Genomic DNA, 13,764 nt, shown 5'->3' on the forward strand with positions numbered 1-13,764 from the left:
GTGTAAAATGGGAGACAGAAATTAAAACAAGAATGAAACTCTAGTTTAATTTGTACAAAAGATAAAATTAGAATTAATTAATTGAAATGAGGGTATTTTATGTATAAAATGTTATTAAAATTTCAGTTTCTATTTCTAAACATTTTAGTTTTCTGTATCTTCACTTTTTAAAAGTACTAAAATACTAAAATTTTAAAGACAAAAACAAAAATTTTAATATCAATCTCTAAATCAACAAATATAATCATGAATTTCTGGTACTAATACTTCGAAACAAACGTTAGTTACGGGACAAAGTAGTAGTACTAATTATTACACCCATGGTTTGTGTCTTTTGCATGGGTGTTGGGTGGTTTGTTCAAATTGGTCACTGCAACCACCATAAAAATCAACGTAACAATCAAACCATGGAAAAATAGAAAAACTCCAAATTCATAACACAACCTCCTCCGCGTGAACACTGAACTGAATCCAACACTCCACGCGGCCTTTTCAGTTCCACACACACTTCACTCTCAGCTCTCAGCTCTTCAATTTCAGTTCACCAATGGCGGTTTCGGGCCTCAGAGGTGGTACTCTTCGTTTGCCACTCCCCTTCCACCACCACCACCACCACCATTCTCTTCGTTTTTCTCTTCCTTCAATTTCTAACACCAGAGCTCATTCCAATTCCAAGTCAAAGGGTTTCACTCTCTTCGCTCGCTATGCTCAAGCTCAGGACCTTTTCTCCTCTCGCCGTATCCAAGGTCCATTTTCAATAAAATTAGAAACTTCTGCGATGCTTTTTGGTTTGTTGCTGTTAGCTTTTGTTGGCCGTTAATTGGATTTTACAGTTCAGGACTTAATTTTGCAAAACAAATAAAAATTTCCTCCAATTTCTATTTTTTAGTTTCTGAAGTAAGATTATTGGATTCGTTTGTCACGCTTCATTTGTTTTAGAATCTGAATCTGATTGACTCTTTCTGCTAAAGGATCGGATGTTAAAATCAATAGAGTTCTGCAAATCATTTAAAGGGATTACATGGTGTGAATCTTGTTTCACTAAGGAACAATAATTTCTCACGTTTTCATTTAAAATTGTGATTTTGTTCTTCTTTTAATTATATGTTGGAGTGTCAAATTTAACAAACTAGGATTTGCTTTAAATCGCATCAGATAACATTGAAAACTTGCCCAAGCTGGTGGAAGACATTGTGCAGACATCCATCAACACAGGCCCTAGGGGAGTCTTTAGGCTGGCTCAAGGCGTTCAAGCCCTCGTTGGGGTCGGTCAAGAGTGGTTGACTGATTTATCAAAGGTATAACTAAGACACTTATATGCATGTTTCTTTTGGAACATAAGTTAATGTGTCAATATCTTTCTTGATAATTTTTTTAGTGAAAAATTAGGAGTATTAACTCTTTTGCAACAATTTGTAGTTGTCAAATTCATCTGCTGGGTTGCCGCCTGAACTGCAGCTTGGTTTACTTTCCCCCTTTTATTTGAGGAGGCTATTTGAACGCATGGGTGCAACATACATCAAATTAGGTCAGGTATGAGTTGATTCCCCAACTCGCTCTTTCCTGTTTCTATTTGATAAGTAAAAACTTATTATGCTTGATTATTACAGTATAGGATAACTCCATATTGGTTCATGGAAACATGTTCATGTTAGGGCATTATGGTATCATTTGATCTACATAGTTAATCCCACTTAATGGAATAAGGCTTAGGTGTTTTAACTGTTGTGTTCAATATTCATTTATTTGGAGTTGGAAAATGTTAGTACTTAGTACAGAAGATAAAATTTTATTACCACTTGATATGATCTTTTACAAAAATTCTTTCCACCTCTGATAATTGATGTCTGTTGATTATATTTCTGGTTGGCAGTTCATAGCATCAGCTCCTACACTCTTTCCACCTGAGTATGTACAAGAATTTCAGAACTGTTTCGATAAAGCTCCTCCTGTTCCTTTTGAGGAAATCCAATCAATATTGCGTAAGGAATTAGGAAGACCAATAGAAAGTGTATATGAGTACGTTGATCCAACTCCTATTGCTTCTGCCTCTATAGCACAGGTATTTTAAAATCTCTTTAAGAACAACTTTTCTTGTGTGTTGCTTTCGCTGCTGCTAATGCAATTGGTATATATTACATCTAGGTTCATGGTGCAAGGCTAAAAGGCAGCCAGGAGGATGTGGTGATAAAGGTCTTAAAACCAGGAATAGAGGATGTCTTAGTGGCAGATCTTAATTTTGTTTATGTTGTTGCTCGGATATTGGAGTTCTTGAATCCTGAAATAAGCCGAACATCGCTGGTATAAACAATTGACCACTTTCCTTGCATATTTTGTTTACAATATGAAGAATGATACCTTTTTAAGTATCTATTCAGGAAGAGTACAGTGTTCTTGTTCCATTCACCAAATTTCTTGTTCTTTCTACTTTTCTACATTAAAAACAATTTTAGAACTGCTATTTTCATTTGTTCATTATTATGGTTTTCATCATTGTAAACGCCAGTGGCTAGAACTTGCTTGTAATGCGCATCTGTCAAGTAGGTTGGTATTGTTAAAGACATAAGGGAGTCTATGCTTGAAGAAGTTGACTTTCAAAAGGAGGCTGCAAATATTGAGGCTTTCAGGAGATATTTGGAAAACATGGGACTCACAAGGGAGGCAACAGCTCCGAAAGTGTATCAATACTGCAGTACACAGAAGGTTTTAACTATGCAGAGACTTTATGGTGTTCCTCTAACTGATCTAGATTCCATAAGTTCTCTTGTTCCGAATCCAGAAACCAGCCTTATAACTGCTCTCAATGTGTGGTATTGCTCTGAGTTTCCTTTTGCAATTAATGTTTCTGTGTGTTCCCCTTTTTTATTTATCTGAAGACATGTATAGTGACTCTTAAATATGAACTTGTGGATCTTGGTATGAAAGTGCAGGTTTGGAAGTTTACTTGCATGTGAGTCTTTTCATGCAGATGTACATGCAGGAAATCTATGGCTTCTACGGGATGGCCGTATTGGGTTTCTTGACTTTGGTATGCTTTATCTTCCTTGTTCATGATTTACAAATAATTCTACTTAAGTTATAACATTTGTTGTGGTGTTTGTCATCATCAGTTAAAAGTTTCATATTTTTCTGTAGCATGTACAATCTATAAGAAGTTTCACATTTTAATAAACAGGAATTGTTGGGCGTATATCCCCCAAAACATGGGCTGCTATGGAAGTCTTCTTGGGTTCAATTGCCATTGACGATTATGACTCTATGGCATCTTCCTTAATTGAAATGGGTGCTACGAATAAGGATGTTGATGTTAAGGCCTTCGCAGGAGATTTGGAAAAAGTATTCTCATCGATAAAGGTGAGCACTGTAACTCCCTGATACTTGTTATATAGCCATAGTCCATCTCGAGACATATTAAGTATAGAAGTTATAAAGCTCCGTGCCGGTTCTCTCTCTCTCTCTCTCTCTCTCTCTCTCTCTCTCTCTCTCTCTCTCCACACAACATGGTCATGAGATCGATTACATAGTATGGGGAGTAGCTCTTTTCTTCACATATTTTAGTTTTGTGTGATGTCTCACCATTAATTTAAGAGGTGGGACCTTCACATGACATTTCATAAAAGAAAGATTAATAGTGATACACACAAGGTGGTCATGTGAAAAAATGGCATGTCACTCCCTTATGTTTGTGCATTTCTGTAGAAACACTGCATATCTATGTATATGTATACTGATGTGTGCACGCTAGTATCATTTTGGCGGAGAATTGTTTGTAAGTTGCAAATATGGTAAATGTTTGGCTTAAAAACAAATTAAAATCCTATCTTATTAGGTGGTAGTCTATACTGTAGTTAGGTTGGTTTCGTGTGAGTAGCTAGTGATTTAGTGAGTTTAGTTATTTAATTGGCAAAGAATAAAGAGCAGTCTAGTGCACAAGCATCCTTCGTTAGGTCTGGGATAAGGCCGCACCCAAAGGGTGTAATGTATGCATCCTAACCTAATAATTATTCCAGTGGCTGTTTCTACAGTTTGGACCAATCACCTTGAGAAAATTTATTTTCATTGTTGTAGAGAAATACTTCTATCAAAGAGTGACTGACTTTCTAAGAGTACTCCCCACACGAGTTGATTTTTATTGCATTTTGTTTTTGTGCATATGCTTAATTCAAATGCAGGAGCTGGACAGTGAACTAGTTGTAGCAACCGCAAGCGGGAATAATGCAACCACTGTTTCTGCTAATATAGTTTTCGATGAGAGGCAAATGAATGCACTCTTCCTTGATGTGGTAAGCTATAGTTGAACTTAGGTTGCAAATCAATGAGAAGTGGCTACTGCTATTTGAAGCATTGCCACTTTTCAACATTCCATGGTCATAAACTTGGGAGATCCATTTATGACAGTGATACTCCTTTTCTGAGAAATTTCTTAAGCTGGATGTTGGTTTTCTTGAATCTGATTGTTAATATACTTCATTTTCATGTGCGTGCAACAGGTTCGAGTTAGTGAATCATACGGATTGAAGTTTCCTCGAGAATTTGCGCTTCTCTTGAAGCAGCTCTTGTATTTTGATCGCTACACTCGGTTGCTGGCTCCCAATTTGAACATGCTTCGAGATCAGAGGATTTCCATTGCCTCCAACAGAAGAAACAGGTATAGAGACAGTTATTAATCTGTCATTATCAAAAGTTTAAATGTACCTAATTTTAGTTCAAAGAAGTTGTATCTCGACAAGGTTATTTTTGTAAATAAGTATTCCATAGTTGGGACTTAATTTTCTGATGATTCCATTGGAGATTCACTTGTCACCACTATCATACCAACTTCAGTTACAAGTTAGAAATTTGTAATTACAAGGAAATGTTAATCAGATGTTCAGTCATTTGGACTTGTGTACGGTGTACCGGACCCGGAAAAGGAAAAATAAAAAGATCTGAGGATTGTTTCTTCAAGACAAAAAAAAAAAGGATGGTTTCTTTTATAATAATAAAAATGCCGCATTATGCATATAGCTAATGGCAAATCTTCAAATGCAATTTCAATTTGTGACGGAGTAGTCTTTCACCAGTTGGACTGAAAGATACCGAAAAAAACCCAAAAAAGAGAAACCAATATTATATCTATTATGTTTTAATAATTATAACTATATACTCTTTCTAATTATATAATATACAATAGTAACAAGGAGTTTTAATAAATTAAGTTAGTCCTCTAATTTTCATCTTATAATTAAATTAGTCTTCTAGTTTTCATGTGATGATCAAATTGGTTTTTCAAACACATTTTTAATTATGTCAACTTGTCTAATAACATACTACAATAATTGTTAAAGCTCTATATCAGTTTTTTAGTAACGCATTAAAGTCACTGGCGGAGAGACTAATTAACTTGATTCATTGACAAAATTGCATTGCGACAAACAGGTGGAAGAGCTGGCACACCAGGTTGTTCAAGTAACATTTCTTTATTGAAATTGTTAGAAACCAGTTACGGCTATGAATATGAAATTAGTTGAAATTACAATAAACTTAGCGGTTCAAACAAAGCATATTTCAAAAATGATGCTAAATAATTGGCCTATGAAGAGTATATAAATTGATTTTGACAAAGAAAATAAGAAAGAAAAAAATAAGGTAGTATTTGTCACTTATATAAATCAATAAAATGTTGTATTCTTGAATTTAGAAATATTTAAAACAAAGATATGGTATTACAATAAAAGTTTAAAATTATCTACTTAGAAATTAATTTGAAACAAAATGTGTGAAAATGTTAATCTTTAAGTCTTTAACCATTTTTGGGTCAACTACAGGCTTAGAGATACTAATTACGTGTGAATGGACTCATTTTCCTTCCCTGAAAATATGAACGAGGGATATCTTTTTGAACTTAAGATATACACACAACAATTACTGGTATGTACACTAAAATCAAACTTTTACAATTACATATTATTCAGCATATGTTGCTGAGCCGTGTTGCACATAAAATTTGCTAATTTACTTCTAGGGAAACAAGTCAATCTCATTGTCCTTGTTCTATAGTCTATACACCAAACAGCTACAAGAAATCTAAAACAAGATAATTCATTGCATGTATGCTTCTCATTACTCATCACTCAACCTAAGATTCCGATAAACTTCACTTTAGATTTTGTTATGACTAGGATCATATATCATTTTCCACTTTGAAAATGGTCTCTTTATATTCAAGAGGGGAATTAACCCCTCTTATCACTTGACTTGGTGAAGAATAACCCATCAATTGATGAAGTGGCGAGCTTTTTTGTTGAGACCTTATGCCCTCAATTTCCGGTGGCAATTTTTCAGATCCTGACACATTGGAGGAATGCATAGCTATTTCACTAGGACCTCTTGAAGCAATATTATTCTCCTCTGTGATAGGCTCAAAGTTACCATTTGAAAAAACACTTTGTTTATGATCTTCATTGCCATGTGAGGGATGTAACGGTGTCAGAGAAACAGGATCACCTTCTGAGGAATAGCTCTTGCTGATGGAATGGCCAAAATCATCGGAATATGAAACAGGGTCGGCATGAGAAGAATGATCATTGTTGGCATGAGATGCAGAATTTAGATTGTTGTCAATGATCATCTCATTTTGTTCATCAAGTTGACTTGATTGGAGACCCGGAGTACTTGGTGCACCATATGAAACTATATGGCTTTGGTTCTGCAGTGAAAACTTAAGTACCTCTGAACATGCGCCACATTTTAGCTGATGACATACCCTTTTGAAAAGGAGAAAATCTGCAGGCATCTGCAGCAGCTTGAAGCATTTGTGACAGGTCACGAAAGGTGCTCCACCTGCTACTGGCCGGTAATGTCGCTTGTTCAAGTTCTGTTTCTCCCTTAAATAATTCTTCATCTCAGCCACTCTATGTATTTGATCACAGGATTTTGTTTCAAGGTCATATCCTGGGATTTTGGGGCTCATGAACCATTGTGGACTTGAAGGAAGAGAGTGGTGAGATGAACAACTGGGACCTGGGTGGTACCTGCATAGATCTTCATGAGTGTAAAGAACACGCGGCGGCAACTCTGCCGAGCATTGCCACTCTTGGGGACAACAATGATAACAAGGATGATCAACAAGGTGTGTACTGCATGTTGGCTCAGATAAATATGGTTGTGAATAGTTATGCCTTCGACGCCAATTGCTTCCGTGGCTACATCTTCCCTCACACCTAGGGTAATCAAGACCGTGATGAAATCTTCTTTCAAGAAGGTCGTGGCTATGGTATGTTGAAAGATGATTTCCCTTATAAGAGACATCCATGGATGATCTTCCATTTGTTTCCCCACTCATGTATCTGGTTCTGTTAAGTTGATCTTGCAATTTATAAACAATTCTCATCAGTTTCATCTTTTCTTGGTCAGGGTCCTCACAGGAGTCCGGTGAAACAAAGCTTGAGCTGGCATAGAGCTCATCAAGCGTTTGACTTAAAGGGCTGCCACTTTCGTAGCCGGATTGGGAACTGCTTCGGTGGAAGGGCATGTTGGATGAAAAATCATCTCTTGTCCTCATACCATGTGAACGACCATGTCTGGTGTACTCCAGAACTTGGTTTGGATTCCATCTTCTGTCTCTCACAACATGATGCCTCTTTGCTCCTAGAAAATATGATTGGTGTTGGGTCTCAAGATCTCCATAGCAATCAACAAGGCCTTTTCCCTTTCTCGAGTTTCCCTCAAGAACATCATTGACAACGGTATAAGAGTTCTCGAAAGAATCTAGACTAGGGAACTGCTCGTACACTCCATCATTAGAAGAGATGCTGCCATCATAAGCATGAAGGCTTCTGGTAGCTGGAGATTTAGGCAATTCTCCAAGAGTACCACTAAACTCTGTGCTGGTATTAGCTACTTCTGTGGGATCAACATCCACGGATCTTACACAGTCAAAACTCTGGTGAACTTTTTTCTGATCTTGTGTACCTTCTTCAAGTTTACATTGAGCAATGTTTCCCTTTTCAGAGACAAAGTTCTCAGTACTTGATCCTTTGGCAGTAGAAGTGCTTATGGTAATGTCAGCTTCAGATTTCGCACCCGTTGATTGGATGCTTCTGGGATTTTCTGCTAGAGCCGGTTGGGCATCATTAGCATCTTTTCCACCCAATTCAGAAATTAACTCATGTCCTTCCCCTTTTACTGACAAGTTTTCATTGTTTAACTCTCCTGCTGCTCCTTCCAAACTACCTCCGCTGATGTCCACTTCATACTTTACCCCTGCCAGAGCTGATTTATCATTATTGACATCTTTGCCCACTGCCCAAATTAACTCTTCTTCTGCTCCTTTTTCTGGCATATTTTCATTACTTGGCTCTTCTCTTGCGAGTTCCAGCTTTGAATCATTTGCTTTTTCTACTAAATTTTCTGCCACTGATTTCGATGAGCCCTTAATTTCACTGTTAGCTAGCTCCTTTGAAAAACCTTTGTTTGACACTCTTTTATGCCTCCTGATATCTGAGAATTTATGGCTATCCATCTCTTCTGCAACTTCATCTGATAGACTAAATGATCCAAGCTGCTCCCCCATGCATTCAACATTTCGACTTTGATTCCTGCCAGGAGAACTAGTTGCTTGTTTCATCAACCCATTCTCCCGTGGAAGAACTAGCTGCTCTCCATTGCATTCAACATTTTGAATTTGATGCCTTCCATCATCTTTATCTAAATAACATCTTATCTTTTCACTTGAACCATTCTCCCAATGAGGAAATACCTGCTCTCCATTGCAATCACCATTTTCAACTTGACCTCTTCCACCATTTACATCCAAAGAACACTCTCCTATGGAAGATCTAGGTGCTTCTTCCCTCACACCATCCTTCTTAGAAGAAACGAGCTGCTCTCCATTGCATTCACCATTTTCAATTTGCTCCCTTGAATCAATTCCATCCAAAGAACAACCTCTTGAGGAAGAAATAGCTTCTTTTTCTCTCAAATTATTCTCATCAGTAAGAACACCCTGCTCTCTACCACATTCACCATTTCCAATTTTCTCCCTTCCGTTATTTCCACCCAAGGAATGTTCTCCAGGGGAAATATTAGTTGCTTTTTCACTCAAATCATTTTCCTGAGGAAGAACTCCCTGCTCTCTATTGCATTCACCATTTTCAATATGACCCCTTTGATCATTTTCATCAAGAGAACATCCTCCTGAGGAAGATCTAATTGCTTTTTCCCTTATATCATTCTTCTGGGAGAGAACTACCTCCTTTCCATTGCATTCACCATTTTGAATTTGATTCTTAAAATCATTTCCATCTAAAGAACATTTTCCCGAGGAAGATCTAGTTGCCTTTTCCTTCATATCATTCTTCTTTGAACGAACTACATCCTCTCCACTGTATTCACCATTTTGGATTTGTTCCTTTCCATCAGAAGAACTTTCTTCTGAGAAAGAGCTAGTTGCTTTCACCTTCAAACCACTCTCCTGAGGAATAGCTAGCTGCTCACCATGGCTGTAATGCTTATCATCAGAAACAGGATGTGCATCAGTTTTACATGCGCTGGATTCTGAGTTCAAAGTTCCACTTCTTCGTTTCTTAGCTGAATAGAGAGCAACGAAATTATTTCAGTTCTAATTTAACAGACATAAGATTTATATGTATAGAATCAGTATCTTCATTTATAATGTAGGATTTTATACAAATTCCTTAAATACATAAAACCATTCAATTTACTGAAGCAGTAACATTTGTTTGGCACATCAGAATACTTAATTTGGTTTGCATGAGTGCACAGAAAAAAAAGAAAAATTTTAGGGTTTGGTCTAGCTGCTTTTGCTTCATCTTTTATTTTCATTTATATTTTCAGTGTTTTCTAATTTTAGGATTTTGAATGAAAAATTGAAAATAGTAAAAACTGTAGATGTTTTCTTTTATTTACCTTGAAGTGTTGTTCCACATCCACCACACTTGTACACATCAAAATCTGGATGCTCTTGAAGAAGCTGCCGACATTTAGGACATAAAACAAGTCGAATTTTTGGAGCTGATTCACCAGACATCTTACTCCAAAATTGTCAATAATTCAATTGTCCAAAGAGTGACTCTTGGAAACATATATCATATTCACTCAACAATCCAGCTGGCGAAAAATTATAAAAAAGGATTAAAAGAAGCAACAGATTAACAAGGATTCTTCTGAACAGTGACAGTAAATTATGGGACGGAAAAACATTATGATATTTCAAGAAAATGAATCTGCAAGATGAAGCAAAACCAACATAGTTACTTATATGTCATTAAGAAACAGCCTCTCTTTACCTTTAGTAAGTTTTGACAAAGTGGATTATCATCATGGGCCCTTAAACCAGCTAATTCTACCAACTCCAATTTAGTAAATAAGTGGACACCACCACTAACTAACAAAAGATACAGCTGCTACTGGAACAATTGCTTTTCCTGAATATGGAAATGCTCTTTGAAAAGGAACATCCCTTAAATTTTGAAAATAAAGGTAAGATTCTCATAATTTATCCACCACATGGTATTTTCTATGGCAATTTCATATATAAAATCAATAAAAATGAGAAAGCCACCAAAGAAACTATTTTTTTTTCCATTTTTTCTACTATTTTAACTAATATTTTCCAAAAATGCCACACGGTTATGATGTAAGGAAAATTTTGACTTGAAGTGACAAAAACAGACAGAGGAAAAGAACAGAGAACAAGAAGTTAAAATCTCAGAAATTCAGAGAGTACAAGACAAAGTTTGAGTTCACGCACGCAGAGAGCGAATCATCATTAATTATGTAACTTGTATATGCATTCATCTCAAATTAGTCAAATATATCAAATAACCGAAGAAAGAAATGCTCAAACAACGATAAACGGGGGAATTTTTAAGAACAGGTGAGAAAACAAAGCGAAGAAAAAGAAGACATTCACATGAAGAATCAGATATAAGAATTAACTAGCACCTTAGTTGAATCTTGACGCAGGTTAATTAGATCGGATCATATTCTCGAAAAATCGAAGATGTTTTGCAGATATAGAGAAAGATTGAAGGAATGAAGAGGAATAACGAACCTGTTGAGGAGGTTGCGTGGGAGAGAGAACACGAAGAAACGGTGACGAAAGTGTGTCGTTTTGGGCGGAGCTTAGGTTACTATATGCGGTTATGACTGAAGAATGGAATAGCAACAGTAAGTAACAGTAAATAACAGGAGAATGAACGTTCAAAAGAGAGAGAGAGAGAGAGAGAGAGAGAGAGAGAGAGGTTACTGTTGTTATTATCTGTCGTGTTGGGAAGGCAATTGGGAAGGCTTTTCTCTTTTTCTTTTTTCTTTTTTTTTTTCTTTTCTGATTTTGAGTCAACTACTGCGACCAAGAAACAAGGAGGAAAATAGGGACTTTCGTAGTTCGTCACTTCTTCTGTGTTAACTGAAACTATAACTGTTTGGGTGTAACCTCTTTGCGTTTGTCAGTGTGTGTCTCTTCTCTTTTACTTTTCTCTCTCTGTTTTAGTGTTTTTTCGTGCAGTGTTTTCTGGTGTCTACTGTCTAATGGTTTCTTCTTCGATTGGAAACTGGAAAGAGAGAAATGAAAGGGAGAGAGAGAGAAAACGGGTAATGCGGAGTGGGGACAGCGCCAAGGTGTTTGCAGTGTGTAACGGGTTTCGTTCTTTCAAAGTCGGCGCTGCTCCTATTTAAACTTTAAAGCGAAACACAAGGTTGCGGGTCCCTCTCAACAAACCATATGACGTGGCATATGTCAGCACTTAGCAGAATTTATTTTGGTGAATTAAGACATTTTCTGTATAGAACTTATCCTGATTTTTATTTATAGTTTATTTGTTATAAAAAATAATTCAATATTAATTTTTATGTTATAAATAATAAAAAAAATATTAATCGTTATTGTGATTCTATTGAATTAATTAAAATATTTAAAATTAATGTATTTATTAATTTTTTATAATAATATTATTAAAATTTATAAATTAAAAAATAATTTATTATTAAAAAAATATTAATATTTAAAAAAATTAATAACTTCATAAATAATAATAATTTGTAGTATATAATTCGAGTTTAAATTAATTTGTAAAATTATTTAATATAAAAAATATAATTAAACTCTATAGTTGACGACAAGTATTATGAAATTGTCATATGTGTTCAATTAACTCCTCATTCAGTTAATGGTATAGCGCAAAATCTTCCTCTCTCAACTGAGATTGTGACAAGTCATTTTCAACATTGTCATATTCTAGGCCTTGAGTAAAAATTTTTGCATAAGTGTCTCTTTCATCCTTAACAATCATATTATACAATATAATACAAGCTCTTGTTATGTTTGCAAACTTCTTCTTTTTTTCGAAAACGCGTTGGACCACGTATAATTGCAAAGCGTGCTTGCAACACTTCGAACGCTCGCTCCACGTCTTTTCTTTCCTCTTCTTGGTATTATACAAATAACTTGTGTTTCTCCCCTTGTGGCTTTGATATTGATTTGAAAAATGTGACCCATTCAAGATAAATACTATCTGCTAAATAGTATCTCATAGTATAATTATTATCATTGATAGTGTAATTTACCTCCAAAGCACAATCATTTAGAATATCAGATCTAACACGTTGATATCATTAGTTGAACCAGAAACTCCAAAAAATGCATGTCATATCCAAAGGTCTAAAGATGTTACAACCTCAAGTACTATGGTTGCAACCCCACTATAACCACTCATGTACATACCTTTTTACGCTTTTGGACAATTTTTTAATTGTCAATACTTGCAGTCATTGCTACCATTCATGCCAAGAAAGTCACGACTCTCTGCCATATGTAGCAGGCGTCGTACATCATTTGAATTTAGTTTTTGTAAATACCGAAATGAGACATTCAACAAATTTTTTCAAGCATTCAATTGTGGTGGTCTAGTCTATGCGCACATAATCATCAACAACATCAGCTACTATGTCATATGCTAACATCCGTATGCAGTAGTGCATTTTTGTAGTGTGACAAGTCTCTTCTCCTAGTTGCATCGACCTTCTGTTAGAAATACGGATAGACATTTGAGAGAACGTCTACTATCCGAAAGAACACGTGTTTTTTCATTCGAAACCTTCGTCGAAAAATGTCAGTATTATACACCAACTCATCTGCAAAATAATCTTTAAAAAGGTGATCATGTCATGCTTCTCGATCTCTGTTGATCCATCTTCGAGGAGTTGAAAAAGAGTTTCTCTCGATATTTTCTTCTTCTGAATTATTGAACAAACACTTATTGATCCAATTATCCATTAGTATGTTATATTGCCTTCTTCTTTTACCATACAAAGCCTCATTAAACATATCATCAAATTTTTTAGCCATTGATTGAAATATAATATTTAGTATTCTTTTGAGGTGAGAAACTAGCTTTGAAATGGAGTTTGTGATTGTAAATATTTGATAATTGATATTTATAAGTGTATCCACAACAAATATCTACTTTTCATCGGCTAGTTTTGCAATGTCTATATCACAACGGCTAGTTTTTTCTTTTCTAATTTTAAAAGTTACATTACAAATGAATAAAACATACTATATCACATACGGGTAATACACAATAAAAATAAAACAGACTACTTAACTCTATGAATACAAGGAACCATTAAGTAAACCACTTATTAATTATTTTCTCACATGCAATCTCATGAAGAACTCGTTATTTTTCACTCATTGTAGATGTATCAGCATTAAGTATTTGCATATCCGTTTCTCTTTTCCTTTCCTTAACCATTCTTTCT

General features: G+C 35.5%; 2 protein-coding genes across 3 annotated transcripts; one reads left to right on the forward strand and one right to left on the reverse strand.

The window, feature by feature from the left end:
* The first annotated feature begins 329 nt into the window (after nt 1-329).
* Nucleotides 330-4,877, forward strand: LOC130941526 (uncharacterized aarF domain-containing protein kinase At5g05200, chloroplastic). The gene is made up of 10 exons (XM_057870066.1): nt 330-746; nt 1,156-1,298; nt 1,420-1,533; nt 1,874-2,062; nt 2,146-2,301; nt 2,545-2,810; nt 2,931-3,028; nt 3,176-3,354; nt 4,173-4,283; nt 4,491-4,877. Exons 1-10 carry the CDS (start codon nt 548-550, stop codon nt 4,665-4,667), a joined length of 1,632 nt encoding a protein of 543 aa, XP_057726049.1. The 5' UTR covers nt 330-547; the 3' UTR covers nt 4,668-4,877.
* A 958-nt stretch (nt 4,878-5,835) lies between these two features.
* On the reverse strand, nt 5,836-11,634 carry LOC130940996 (uncharacterized). 2 transcript variants are annotated; one of them, XM_057869323.1, is made up of 5 exons: nt 11,252-11,634; nt 11,057-11,151; nt 10,290-10,462; nt 9,910-10,110; nt 5,836-9,570 (listed from the first exon to the last, which is right to left on the reverse strand). In XM_057869323.1, exons 4-5 carry the CDS (start codon nt 10,028-10,030, stop codon nt 6,164-6,166), a joined length of 3,528 nt encoding a protein of 1,175 aa, XP_057725306.1. In that variant the 5' UTR covers nt 10,031-10,110; nt 10,290-10,462; nt 11,057-11,151; nt 11,252-11,634; the 3' UTR covers nt 5,836-6,163. The 2 variants fall into 2 exon arrangements, with proteins under 2 accessions (XP_057725306.1, XP_057725305.1); XM_057869322.1 differs by lacking the exon at nt 10,290-10,462 and having other exon boundaries at nt 5,837-9,570.
* Nucleotides 11,635-13,764: the final 2,130 nt, after the last annotated feature.

This window comes from Arachis stenosperma, chromosome 7, assembly GCF_014773155.1.
Source record: "Arachis stenosperma cultivar V10309 chromosome 7, arast.V10309.gnm1.PFL2, whole genome shotgun sequence".
Lineage (NCBI taxonomy): Eukaryota > Viridiplantae > Streptophyta > Magnoliopsida > Fabales > Fabaceae > Arachis > Arachis stenosperma.